The sequence below is a fragment of the Sarcophilus harrisii genome, chromosome 4, assembly GCF_902635505.1.
Source record: "Sarcophilus harrisii chromosome 4, mSarHar1.11, whole genome shotgun sequence".
Classification (NCBI taxonomy): domain Eukaryota; kingdom Metazoa; phylum Chordata; class Mammalia; order Dasyuromorphia; family Dasyuridae; genus Sarcophilus; species Sarcophilus harrisii.
The window spans coordinates 280,400,805-280,413,119 of record NC_045429.1 but is presented as its reverse complement, the minus strand read 5'-3'; the positions used below and the strand labels follow the sequence as shown (position 1 = coordinate 280,413,119).

The following is a 12,315-nucleotide window of genomic DNA, read 5'->3' as shown; positions in this document are numbered from 1 at the left end:
TGAGATACAGGAAGTTGCAGGAAGTGACATGACCTGTGGGAGACAGCCAGCATTAGTGACCATTGGGCAAGGATGGTTACATCCTGTTTGTCTATCCAATGAGAAGGCTCAAGTCTTTTGCTTTTAAACCCTGGACAAGCTGGAAGCAGGTCAGGTTCCAGGAGCACATGGTGGGAGTTGGGATGGCTCACAAATGTGTATCTGGGCCTCTCCCCAGGGATTAAATAAATGTTTTCTCTTTGTATCTGATATGTTTCTGATTAGTTAATTGGATTGGGAAGGGGGTCTTGCACCCAATCTGTCCCTCACAGAATGGACCCAAATATAAGTTTTTCCAATTCTGCACAGTCTTTATGATAATACTATATATATGTATCCCACAAACCCTGATGAAAGTATGAGAAGAAGCAAACTTTCCCCAACTATGGTCTAAAGCAGACCACATCTTTATGGTCATATAATTGAGTGAAAGGCACAGAAAAGACAAGATCCTATTAAGCTTATTGTTGACTACAAAAAACAAAAACCCAAAACCCATTAGATTTGGTAGAACAAAATGCTGCCTGAAAAATCTCTTTCAACAAAGTGTCTCCCTACATATGTTAAACTAATATATTCCTTAAAAGTGTAATCAAGATTAATTGAGATTAAAAGATTACTCTTATTTTAAAGTGAGGACTATGACAAATCTAGGACCATCGAAAGTGTTTGCAATTATCATGGAAATATCTGGCATTCGAGAAATGAATCTCCTATAAATGTCATACAAAGGTCAAACAAATGTTCTTGTTTACAGATAACATTGTGCTGATTACATTAAGGCCTGAAACATTGTGAAACTTCTAAAATGAAATCCATAATCACTTAAAAGAGCTTGGCCTAATTCCTACATGGAAAAATGAACTGTGTAAAGATGCTTACTGTCCAGACTATGATATAAGAAGCTACTAAAGCAAGAGCCCATAGTAGATGTCATTAGGGAATATACACTGACTTTTAACATCCATTTACAATGGACAATGAAATAAAAAGAATAAGTTGATTGACTAGATGATTAGTTATCCAAAGGATGGATGGTGGTGATTTTAAAAGTTAAAAGAGACATTTTTAATGAGGTGAAATAGGAAATTAGATGAAATTTGCATGAATAAAATTAATGCCATTAGGAAAAAGGAAGCCGTCAACCAAAGAAAATCTTTATATCAAATATTTCTGATGAGTCTGACATCCAAAATATAGTCAAACAGATATAAGAAAGGCCATTTTCTAATAAGTGTCAAAAGCTAAGTAATTCTCAAAAGAATTGAAAACTAGTAAGAATCACGAAAAAAAAGATAAAATTAACTAAAAATAAAGACATGAAAATTAAAAGAACACAGAGGTTTCACAGTATAACCAACAAATTGGCAAGTGATAAAAGATGGGAATAGTCAATGTCTAAGGGGTAGTGGAAAGACAGACACATTAATGCACTGCCTATGGAACTATGAATAAATATAATTTTATCGAAAGCAATTTAGAATTATTGATAGAAAGTGACTGAAACTTGGAATACCCTTTGACTTAGTGATTTCACTACTGGGGATATATACCCTAAATACAAAAAAGAAAGATTTCACACATATCAAAATATTTATAACAAAACTTTTGTGGTAGCAATGTGGAAACATCTCCAATAATTGAAGAGTGATTAAATAGACTGTGGACTATTTCTCTTCTTCCTCATCTCCTACTGGATTTCCTGGCTTTCAAATTTCTCCTAAATTCTTTTACAGATTACTTTCTCAACCTCTATTATTTCTACTATCTTCAATTCTTAATTATTTTTTATTTATCCTGTATATGGGTTGTTTTTCTTTATTTAACCTATAGTTAGGTTGTTTTTATTTGTTTGCTTTTGTTTCCTTCATATTGTGAACTCAATAGATTGTGAATTCTATGAGGGCAGGGACTGCTTATTTCTTTGAACATCCCCGGTTCTTAGTATATTGTCTGATATGTAGCAGAAGCTTAGTAAATATTTACTGACTGACTGACTCTGTGATAAGAGACAATGAATATAATGATGAGAGAATTACATAAAAATTGATGCAAAGTAAAGTAAGCAGAAGGAAAATAATTTCCACAATTACAAGTGTAATGGAAAAAACAATTGAAAGCTGAGAAAGTATAACTAATCCAAGTCACTAAAAAGATATAAAAAGATATAAAGATATAAAGATATAAAAAGATAGAGGTGAGGACTATGGATGGGGAATACTACAGATAATGTGTTGCTAAACTTTTTTTTCACTTAAAAAAATTTTTAAGGGGGAGGGGAGGCCACATGGGGCAATGGAAGTGAGGCAAAAGCATAATATTTTGCAAAAATCAATGAGGTTTAATTGGAAGAAGAAATAGGTAGTTTCTGTAATGACAATAAGAGATAATAATGGACGATTCAAGTGTTCCATTGGTACCCATATACCCTCAAGAGATCTAGAAGAAAGCACCCAAAATGTCTGGTGGAATCTGTGTGGAAGAGTATTTTTTCCCCTAGTAAATTTATTTATTTACAATATATATTACTTTATGAATTATGCAGGAAGAGAAAAATCAGAGCAAAAAAGGAAAAACTATGGAAGAGATTTAAAAAAAAAAAAAAAAAAGAAAAAAGAAGTGAACTTAGCATGTATTGATTTACATTCAGTCTCCTTAGATCTTTTTCTGGATGCAGGTGACATTTTCTGTCCAAAGTCTATTGGGATTGCTTTGAATCACTGAACCGCTGAGAAAATACACGTCTTTTATAGTTGATCATCATGCTTTCTTGCTGTTATTGTGTACAATGTATTCCTGGTTCTGCTTGTTTTGTTCAGCATCAGTTCATGTAAATCTTTCCATCCTTTCTAAAGTCAGCTTGTTCATCATTTTTTATGGAATAAGGTTCTATTATTTTCATATACCACAACTTCAGCCATTCCTCAATCGATGGGAATCTACTCATTTTCCAATTCTTTGCTACCACAAAAGGAGCTGCTACAACCATTTTTTTGCACATATGTGTCCTTGTGGAAGAATATTTAACACGCACAGGAGTCACAGAAAGATAAGGCAGGTGAATTACCATACAATTGTTAGAAGAAATATCCAAATGAAACTTCAGCCAAATTGTGAAACCTTTAAAGGCCTTCATTATTAAAGTTCTAAACTAGTAATTTTGATAGAAAAGTGAATTTAGGTGCTTCAAATCAGGTCAAAATATTTTATGATAGAAAACTGAATTTCTTGCAGTCCTTTTGCTTTTACATTGATAATGTTTTTTCAACCTGTTCCCAAAGCATGGAACCACCAAAGCTCCTACATTTAAATCCTCCCACATTTAAAATCTAATGAAATGCTACTTTCTCCAGAAAGCCCTCCCTGATCCCTTTCTGACAGTACTATGTTTGGAGCTCTTTCCCTCTGATTCAATACTTTCTCCAAGGATGTAGATGGCAATCCTTCCATAACTTTCTCAGCATGGGTCATTCCTGTCCTTTTTTTTTCCTTTTACATATATTTCTCCAAAGGATCTTCCCAACTTGCTGAAAATCTTTCTTCTGGTTTTTCCCTCCATATCACGTATAATTTTGCAAGAAAGGCATTTATATATTCATTCAGGTCAACCCATTATTTAGGCTGTCAGTTTCCAGAAGGTTTGGGAGAGTTCTAGTAATTACCATTTTAGATCTGCAGAGCCCTTCGCGTATTGTATCCCCAGAGCTTATGCGCACAAAGCTTAATACACAGTAGACACTTGCACGTTTGTCAAATTGAATTTAATCCATCAGTGAGGTTTGTAGGTAGGTGCTAAGGCGAGGCTGAGAGGTAAAGGATGTGCCTGAGGTCACTCTGAGAGCACGTTCTACAGCTTGGCATCTCTGTCAGCGCCTCCTAAAGTAAAGGACTGCGGAACTGGGGCTTAATCTGCCGAGGGGATGTCCGGGGCCCCTCCGCCAAGAAGAGTCCAGTTAGACTGTGAGGATCTGAAGGGACGGCGTGGGCCTCTCCGAGCCTAAGCCGCTGCCTGTTAACTCGTCCCGAAGCCAGCGGTTTATCCCGGCAGAGGGAGGACGAGGGTCCTGACATTTCTCCTCGTCCAGCCCTGCCCAGGCAGTTGGCAGAGTTCGAGGCCCACCAATAAAGGGGCAACGGGGAGGAACCGGGACCTCTCAAGTCTCAGGACCTTGACCTTTCCCGTAAGATTGCGCCAGAAGTACCAATCAGCTTTCGTTCCCGCCTAGCCCAGAAACAAGCCCGAACGCAGAGGCGTCCGGGAGCTGCTTCTCGCGAGAACACGCCTCCGTCCCCTCCTCCTCCTCCTCTCCCTCCTCCTCCTCAGCTCTGCCTTGCCTTCCCCGGGTTCCCCGCGCGAGCAGGTTCCATATTGGGTAAAATCTGGGCTCGCGAAGGACCGCCCCCGACCCACCCCGCGCTAATCTCTCGCGAGATTACGCCCAGGAGTTCTCGTTTGCTGGGGGGAGAGGAGGGGCTCGCAGTTTTGCAGGCGCTGGAGCCGCAGCTGGGGCGGGAGCTGCCGTCTGCGCTGGAGCTGCCGCCGCCGCTGCAGCCGCCACCGCCAGGAGAAGAACCGGCCCTTTCGCCACCCCGTGCAGACTCCCCTCCTAGCCCCCGGGTCGCAGAGTAGCGGCAGGGGCAGCAGGCGTAGCCTCGGACCCTTCGTGCGGGAAGCCACCCTTGCCTGTGGCCAGGGCCCCGGGGCTGGGCAGAGTCGCCGTGCGCTCGCGGCTGACAGCGGCTGCGGGACCGGGGGTCGGCGGGGCCATCGCGGCTGCAGCACCTGCGGAGCGCCGGGGGGCTGCGGGGGGGCGGTGGGGAGCCGGGCCCGGGCGGGCGGGTGAAGGCGCTGGCTGGCTCCCGCTGGGCCGCCTTCGCTTTGCTGCAGCCGGCGGGGGAAGATGTCTCAGGAGAGGCCTAAGTTCTACCGGCAGGAGCTGAACAAGACCATCTGGGAGGTGCCCGAGCGCTACCAGAACCTGTCCCCGGTCGGCTCCGGAGCCTATGGGTCCGTGTGGTGAGTATCACGAGCCGGAGTTCCCAGTTTGCCTCCCTGGGGCTCAGGGATGCACCAAGCGGTAGGAATTCCTTCCCTCTAACCCCCTCCTAGGGCATTGCTCCCTCCTGCATACGCTCTCCGCACACCCTCGTGCCCTCTTTTGCACAGCCGAGCAAGGTTATGACAGCCCGTTCGCAAGTACGTAGAGCAGTTTGCATTATAGGCTGGATACCCGATTACGGGGACTTAAATCCCCACCCTGCGGGGCTGCCGAAAAGATGGGAAGGGGAGGGCTCCTTATTGAGGAAGTCCCAGCAGCGGAATGCAGGCTTTATTGATCTTTTCCGTCTTCCTCGGGTGCCAGGGTCTGTGCCCGTTCCCCACTCGTTCTTGCAGGGTGTCAGGTCTCGCACGGGTTACAGACAGGACAGACATGGGGTCTCGCACGGGTTACAGACAGGACAGACATGGGGTCTCGCACGGGTTACAGACAGGACAGACATGGGGTCTCGCACGGGTTACAGACAGGACAGACATGGGGAGGCAGTCTTAAGAGTGGGAGAATTAATAGAATGTTGTTCTTGGGGAGCAGACCCTGCTGGGTTTTGTGCCTGATTGGGGGCGGGGGGGGGAAATCTGGTCTTTTTGCAAACATCTGTTCAAATAAATCCAGTTTTCAAAAACGGATATATGTGACGAAATTTCATTAAATTTCATTTATTTGCAAAATTATCCGTGTTGCCAGCTTGCCAGTTTTTAATGCTGACTTCAACCTGAGCAGGTTGGAAGCTAATTTTTTTCTTTTTTAATAAAAGGAAGGAACCTACAAGGCTATTGTAATTTCAGAGTTATATGGGATAATTGTAAGCATTTTAACATTTTTTTTTTTATTTACGTATTGTAAAGTTCTTGACAAAACATTCTAATTTGACTCCTGGAAAACGAGCCCGGTGTGACATCCCTGAGATGAAAAATGGCCATTTGCAGTGACAGTTATATTTTTGCAGGATTGGGATAATATTCAAATCACTTTTTTAGTTTAAGTTCTATACCCCAGTGCATTTACTAGTATAAGCAGAACTGTCCACATTTACTGCTTAAAAAAAACAGGTACAGAATGGTTTGCATCAGGAAAACAAGAAAATGGAGAAGTTTGAAAGAGGTCATTGGTTCTGATGACTTGTGAATGTGTAGTGTGTTACCATAATAATTATGTAGCATACTTAAATTTTTTGATTTGAATTCTTAGAATTGGAAAGGATTTTTTGTTTAGTTCAGCCTTCCACCAAAAGCAAAACTCCTTTAGCAATATTCCTAACACATCCATTCTGTCTGTTTGAACAGTTCTCTTTATAGCCCACTGTTTCACAAGGTAGTTTATTCTTCAAATATCTTTTGGTTTAAATATATATTTAGTTAGTAAAAAGCCAAAATGTTATGCCAAATTATGAATTATATACTTTATATTTGTCATTATTTGTGAAAATTCTTGGCCTGTAAATAAATAAGTGATGGTTTCAGGTTTTTATTTTTAAGTGTTGTGTGCACATATGATTTTAAAGTTGTTAGTAAAACAATTTTATGCTTGCCAGATAATTTCTGTTTTTAGGAAATGATCATCATTGGCACACTCCTTCCCCATGATTCCTGTGCTCCTTAGAGTCACATCATGAATTTCCTGTTTAGTAGAATTTGCTCTGAAACTGAGATTGTGCAATTGCATCCAACAGCAGATCATATTGCATTTTTAACCTCAAGCTCTTTAATATGTGTAGCAGATTGTACCATACTGTGCATCATTTTTTTCCCATTTCTAAATGAAAATTTTTGTTCTAAAGAAACTGGATTGAAACACTTTTCTGAAAACTGGTCTATATTTGCTCATTTTCTTTTGTCTATATGTGTGATTATTTCTTTAACTGAATCATTTGGTTCATTTTAACTAAATCAGTCTTAATGAGTTCCACTATTGTTCCCAGACAGGATTATTTATTAAATGATTTTAGGCAAAATGAAGTAGTTATGTTGAAGTAAAGAATCTCCCTGATAGATTTCTTCATAAATACAGTTTGTTTTCTGAACATTAACAGTTGCCCAATGAGATATTCTCTGATGACAATGTAGGAATAATAAATTAGCTTGATTTATTATCCATACCTTTACATTAAAGTAACTAAAACTTATATATGCAAAGAGTTTGGGAGCAGACTCTTCAAAACTTTCATAGTTCATATGCCTAAGATTCTTGCAACATATCTCTTTTGAAATTATCCATTAAGATACATTCTTGTTTAGTTGTAGCAAATTTTCTTTCTTTTGAGTCTGCTGACTATAACTTTTTCATTTGTAGGTAGGTTTCTGGTGAATAATGTGAGTGATCAAACTGGAAGATACTGGGTTTTGGGGGGCAAAAAAAGTCGACATCCATAAAGCAATGACACTTTTGTGGTTCTTAAATTGGTTCTAGAGGCAGTTTGAAAAATGGATTTCAATAATATTTTAGACAGTGATAAAAACTTTGAAATAGCTGTGGCTTTCTTAGGTGACTACTTTGACGGTTCATATGTTTGCATAAAATTGTTGAGTGATGGTTTTTTTTGTTGTTTTTGTCTCATTACTTTGCAGTCACGTTGTGGGTTTCTTAAAAGAAAGATTTCTTCATATAAAAAAAAATCAGAATTTTGTTTGGAGTTTTACATATTTCCATTTTGAAAGTTAAAGGGAACTAACTTGCCATTTTAAGGAACTTTATGCATAGTCTGTAAGGGGAAATGAAGCAAAATTGTTAAGAATGTGTTGTTGCAAAGCATTGATTTTTGTGGTTTTGGGACAGAAGGGGAGAATCTTTGTGGTGAATTTAAGGAAATATAAATGGGAACTTAAATTCCTCTCCTTTAGTGCACCATTTTTCAAATCTCTTATATAATTGCGACTGATAAGCCATTTAATGTAGGACAGCAGGAACCATGACACCTTGTGTGTGCAAAATAGCACTGGTAGTTGGCAGAGCACTTTGAGATTACTAGGTGGATAATATTATATAAATATTTGGCATAGAGCATAAGCAAAATTCTGGTGAAAAACAGTGAACAGTTTTCTAAAAGAAGGCTGTTTAGTCATGATATATATACGTATATATGCGCTAGTCTTTTTATGCTGATCTAGCATCAGTTGGTAGGAGATGTGTTTTGAATTTTTCTAGTAGGTTTGAAGAACTATGCTGATCAGTACATATATTCTTATCCAATTGTTTTTATGACTAGTAGGAAGATGCTGGAGCAAGGTTATCAGTTTAGTTGGTGATCTTAAGGCAGTAGTGGGAAATAAGTTTTATATAGGTGTAATAGGTGGGATACCTGTAAGGTATCCCGTGTTCTATTGGAATAGATACAATATAGGTCAGCCATATTGTGTGTAAAGTGAAATTCCATAAAAATTTTGAGCTTATTATATCATTGTTTTAAAATATGAGTTCATCCTTGAATTAGCGAGAACTATGGAGACTGAATGTGGGTCAACACATACTACATTTACCTTTTTTCTTTCTTGTGGTTTTTTTTTTTTTCCTTATGGTTTTTCCCTTTTGTTCTCATTTTTCTCTCCCAGCATGACTCATATAGAAATATATAAAAGATGAATGTACATGTATAACCTTTTTTTTTTTTTATTTTTTTATTTAATAGCCTTTTATTTACAGGATATATACATGGGTAACTTTACAGCATTAACAATTGCCAAACCTCTTGTTCCAATTTTTCACCTCTTACCCCCCCACCCCCTCCCCTAAATGGCAGGATGACCAGTAGATGTTAAATATATTAAAATATAACTTAGAATGTATAACCTTTTTAAAAAAAAAAAAAAAAAGTAAAGGTGCTTTGCAAACAATAGGGTCATAGATATAGAGCTGGAAGGGTCCTTAATGGTCATCTCATCCAATCCTTTTACTTTACAGATGAAACTGACACAAGGGAGATAAAGGGATTTGTCTCAGATCATACAGGTAACAATAGGTTAAAGAGCTGAGAATCAAACTTAGTTAGAAGACTGCTTTTCTATGTTATATATACTCATTCCACATCTATGAAACCTGGGTACAGAATATTCAGGTTCTTGACATATTTTCTTCCCCTCTCTTCCTTTTACATGTATGTATTGTGCTGCCCTCCCCCCTTTTCCTTTCTCATTCCTTTTTCTTTTTCCTTCTTATCTCTTATCTTTCTGCAGTCTGTTTAAGCAAATTCCTTGTTCTTTCAAAAAACTATCCTTCTCTTTCTCTGCTGTCCCCTTCTCCTTTTGCTTTCCATGTTTTCCAGCATCAGTCTTTTCCATTGAGTCTTGTCTTCTCATTACATGGCCAGAGTATTTAAGGTTTAGCTTCAGTATCTGTCCTTCCAATGAATAGTCAGAGTAAATTCTTTATGCATTGTTTGAGTTAATCTTCTTGCTGTCCAAGGAATTAACAATTCAAAAATGTCAATTCTGCTGCATTCAGCTTTCCTTGTAATCTAATTGTCTTAGCCATACATTACTACTAAAAAAAAAAAAAACCCCATAGTTTTGACTATTCACGTAACTTTTATTATTTGTTGTCAAGGTGATGTCTCTGCTTTTAAGCATGCTGTCCAGATTTACCATTGCTTTCCTACCAGAGAGCAAATATCTTTTAATTTCCTGGCTACTGTCTCTTTGTACAATGAACTTTGAACCCAAGAATATAAAATCTGACACTTAACATTTTTTCTCGTTCTGTTTGCCAGAAGTGATGTAAGTATTTTTTTTAGTGTTAAACTTCTAACCAGCTTTTGAACTCTCATCAAGAGTAATTTTTCACTTCCTACTGTCTGAGTATCATCTGCATATCTGAGATTGTTATTTTCCCCAAGAACCTGCTTTTGATTCATATTGCCTGGCATTTTGTATAATGCTTTGCTTCTGAATTAAATAAATAAGGTGACAATATACAACTTTGTCTACTTCTTTCCCAGTTTTCAGTCAGTTGTTCCCTGTTTGGTTCTAACTGTTGCTTGACCCTCATATAGATTCCTCAAGAGACAAGTAAGATGATCTGGTACTCTCATCTCTTTGAGGACTTGTCAGTTTGTTGTGATCCACATAGTCAAAAGTTTAGCATCGTCACTGAAGCAAAAGGTCATCATTACTACTTATCAAATTACAATTCTATATTATGACTGTCTAAAGTTGATCTTCTCAAAATTGATGTCAGAAAAGAAATTTATTTGCTTCAGACCTGAATCTTTTTAATAATCTTTAGAAATTACATTTAGACGTAGCCAAATTAATGGCCAAAATTGAAACTTTTTAATGCAGATTTATATAAAAATTAGAATATTCTGATACTTCTCTAGATCTGTGATCTCATTAATATGGATATTTGTAACATATAATTAGAGCTAATAACACATTTGCCAAAGTGATTTTCCTCAAGGGCAGTTCTGACTGTCATTTCTCTCTCTTTCTTTCTCCACATACACACTTGGTATTTCCCATAGGCAGCGGCTGCCTATGATAGCTGGGATTGAATATAGAGAGCTGTGTTATTTAAAACTCTAAACAACTTGTCTCCTTCCTATCTTTCTGTTGTTATTGGAGGCCCTTTGACTGAAATTGTTTCCCTCCTCAACTCCAAAATCCTTGCCTTCTTTCAAGATTGAATCCTAAAACTGCCTTTTGCAGCATTTGTTGAGGTCATTCTTGGTGCTTTCTCTCACCCTCTAACCCATATATTAGTAAGTGCTTTTTCCCTCTAAAATTACCTTCTATCTAGTCTCTGTGTATCTTGTATACGTATATATGTGCTTTGTCGTCTTTTCAAATGTAAGCTTCTTGAAGGCAGAAATTGTTTTTATTTTTTTCTTTATTCTTTTCCTTCCCTTCCCCTTCCAGCACAGTACTTGGTGCAAATACATTGGAATTTATCTTATGCTGTGGATGTGGAATTTGCTATAAGATTGGTTCATCCTGAGCCCCAAGATCTCCAAGATGTTAAAGATGATATTAGAAGGTAGACTCCCATTTCATAAACTTCACAACAAGTCGCCAATGTACTCTTTTATTTTTTATTTTATTATTATTATTATAGCTTTTTATTTACAAAACACATGCATGGGTAATTTTTCAATATTGACCCTTGCAAAACCTTCTGTTCCAACTTTTCCCCTCCTTCCCCCCAACCCCTCCCTTAGATGGCAGGTGGTCCAATACATGTTAAATATGTTAAAGTACATGTTAAATCCAGTATATGTATACATATTTATACACTTGCTGCACAAGAAAAATCGGATCTAGAAAGAAAGAAAAAAAATCTAAGAAGGAAAACAAGAATGTAAACAAACAATAACAGAAAGAGTGGAAATGCTATGTTGTGGTTTACACTCATTTTCCATAGTTCTCTCTCTGGGTGTAGCTGATTCTCTTCATTACTGAACAATTGGAACTGGTTTGAATCATCTCATCGTTGAAGAGGGCCACGTCCATCAGATTTCATCATCGTATAATCTTGTTTTTGCCGTGTATGATGATATCCTGGTTCTGCTTATTTCACTTAGCATCAGTTCATGTAAGTCTCTCCAAACCTCTCTGAAATCATCCTGCTGGTCATTTCTTACAGAACAATAATATTCCATAACATTCATATGCTACAATTTATTCAGCCATTCTCCAATTGATGAGCATCCATTCAATTTCCAGTTTCTAGCCACTATGGAAAGGGCTGCCACAAACATTCTTGTACATACAGGTCCCTTTCCCTTTAATATCTCTTTGGAATATAAGCCCAGTGTAACACTGCTGGGTCAAAGGGTATGCACAATGCTAATGTACTCTTTTAAAAAAATTTTTATTGATGTAGTTTTTTGAGCATTACAGTTTTTACCAGTATCCCCCCCTTCCAGAGCCATCCCATATAACAATATTTTTAAAGACAAAAGAAGAGGGGAGAAAATCAGCATAACTCATTAATATGTTAAAAAGTCAATGCATTGAAAAATGCAACTAGATATATGCAACACATAATATTTGTGAATCTTCTGCCTTTGTAAAGAGGAGGGGTGGAGGGTCTTCTGAGATCTCTTTTAAGCTATGCTTCTTAATTTTGCAACATTTACTTTTATTTTTGTTTTTTATGGTTCTGTTTAAATTGTTTTAGCCACTGTGTATTGTTTTCTTGTCTCTTGCTTACTTCACTTTTCATGAGTTTGTGTAAGTTTCTACTCTTCTTTATTTGTCATTTCTTATTCAAAATAATAATTGCAGAA

General features: G+C 37.9%; 1 protein-coding gene across 2 annotated transcripts in view; it reads left to right on the top strand.

Moving 5' to 3' along the window:
* The first annotated feature begins 4,806 nt into the window (after positions 1-4,806).
* Positions 4,807-12,315, top strand: part of MAPK14 (mitogen-activated protein kinase 14) — a 103,695-nt gene continuing 96,186 nt past the window's right edge. For both annotated transcript variants that reach the window (XM_003768998.4, XM_003768999.4), the window contains exon 1: positions 4,807-5,056. In XM_003768998.4, coding sequence (XP_003769046.1) covers positions 4,941-5,056 — 116 coding nt within the window. In that variant the 5' untranslated portion in view covers positions 4,807-4,940. The remainder of the gene's footprint in view (positions 5,057-12,315) is intronic.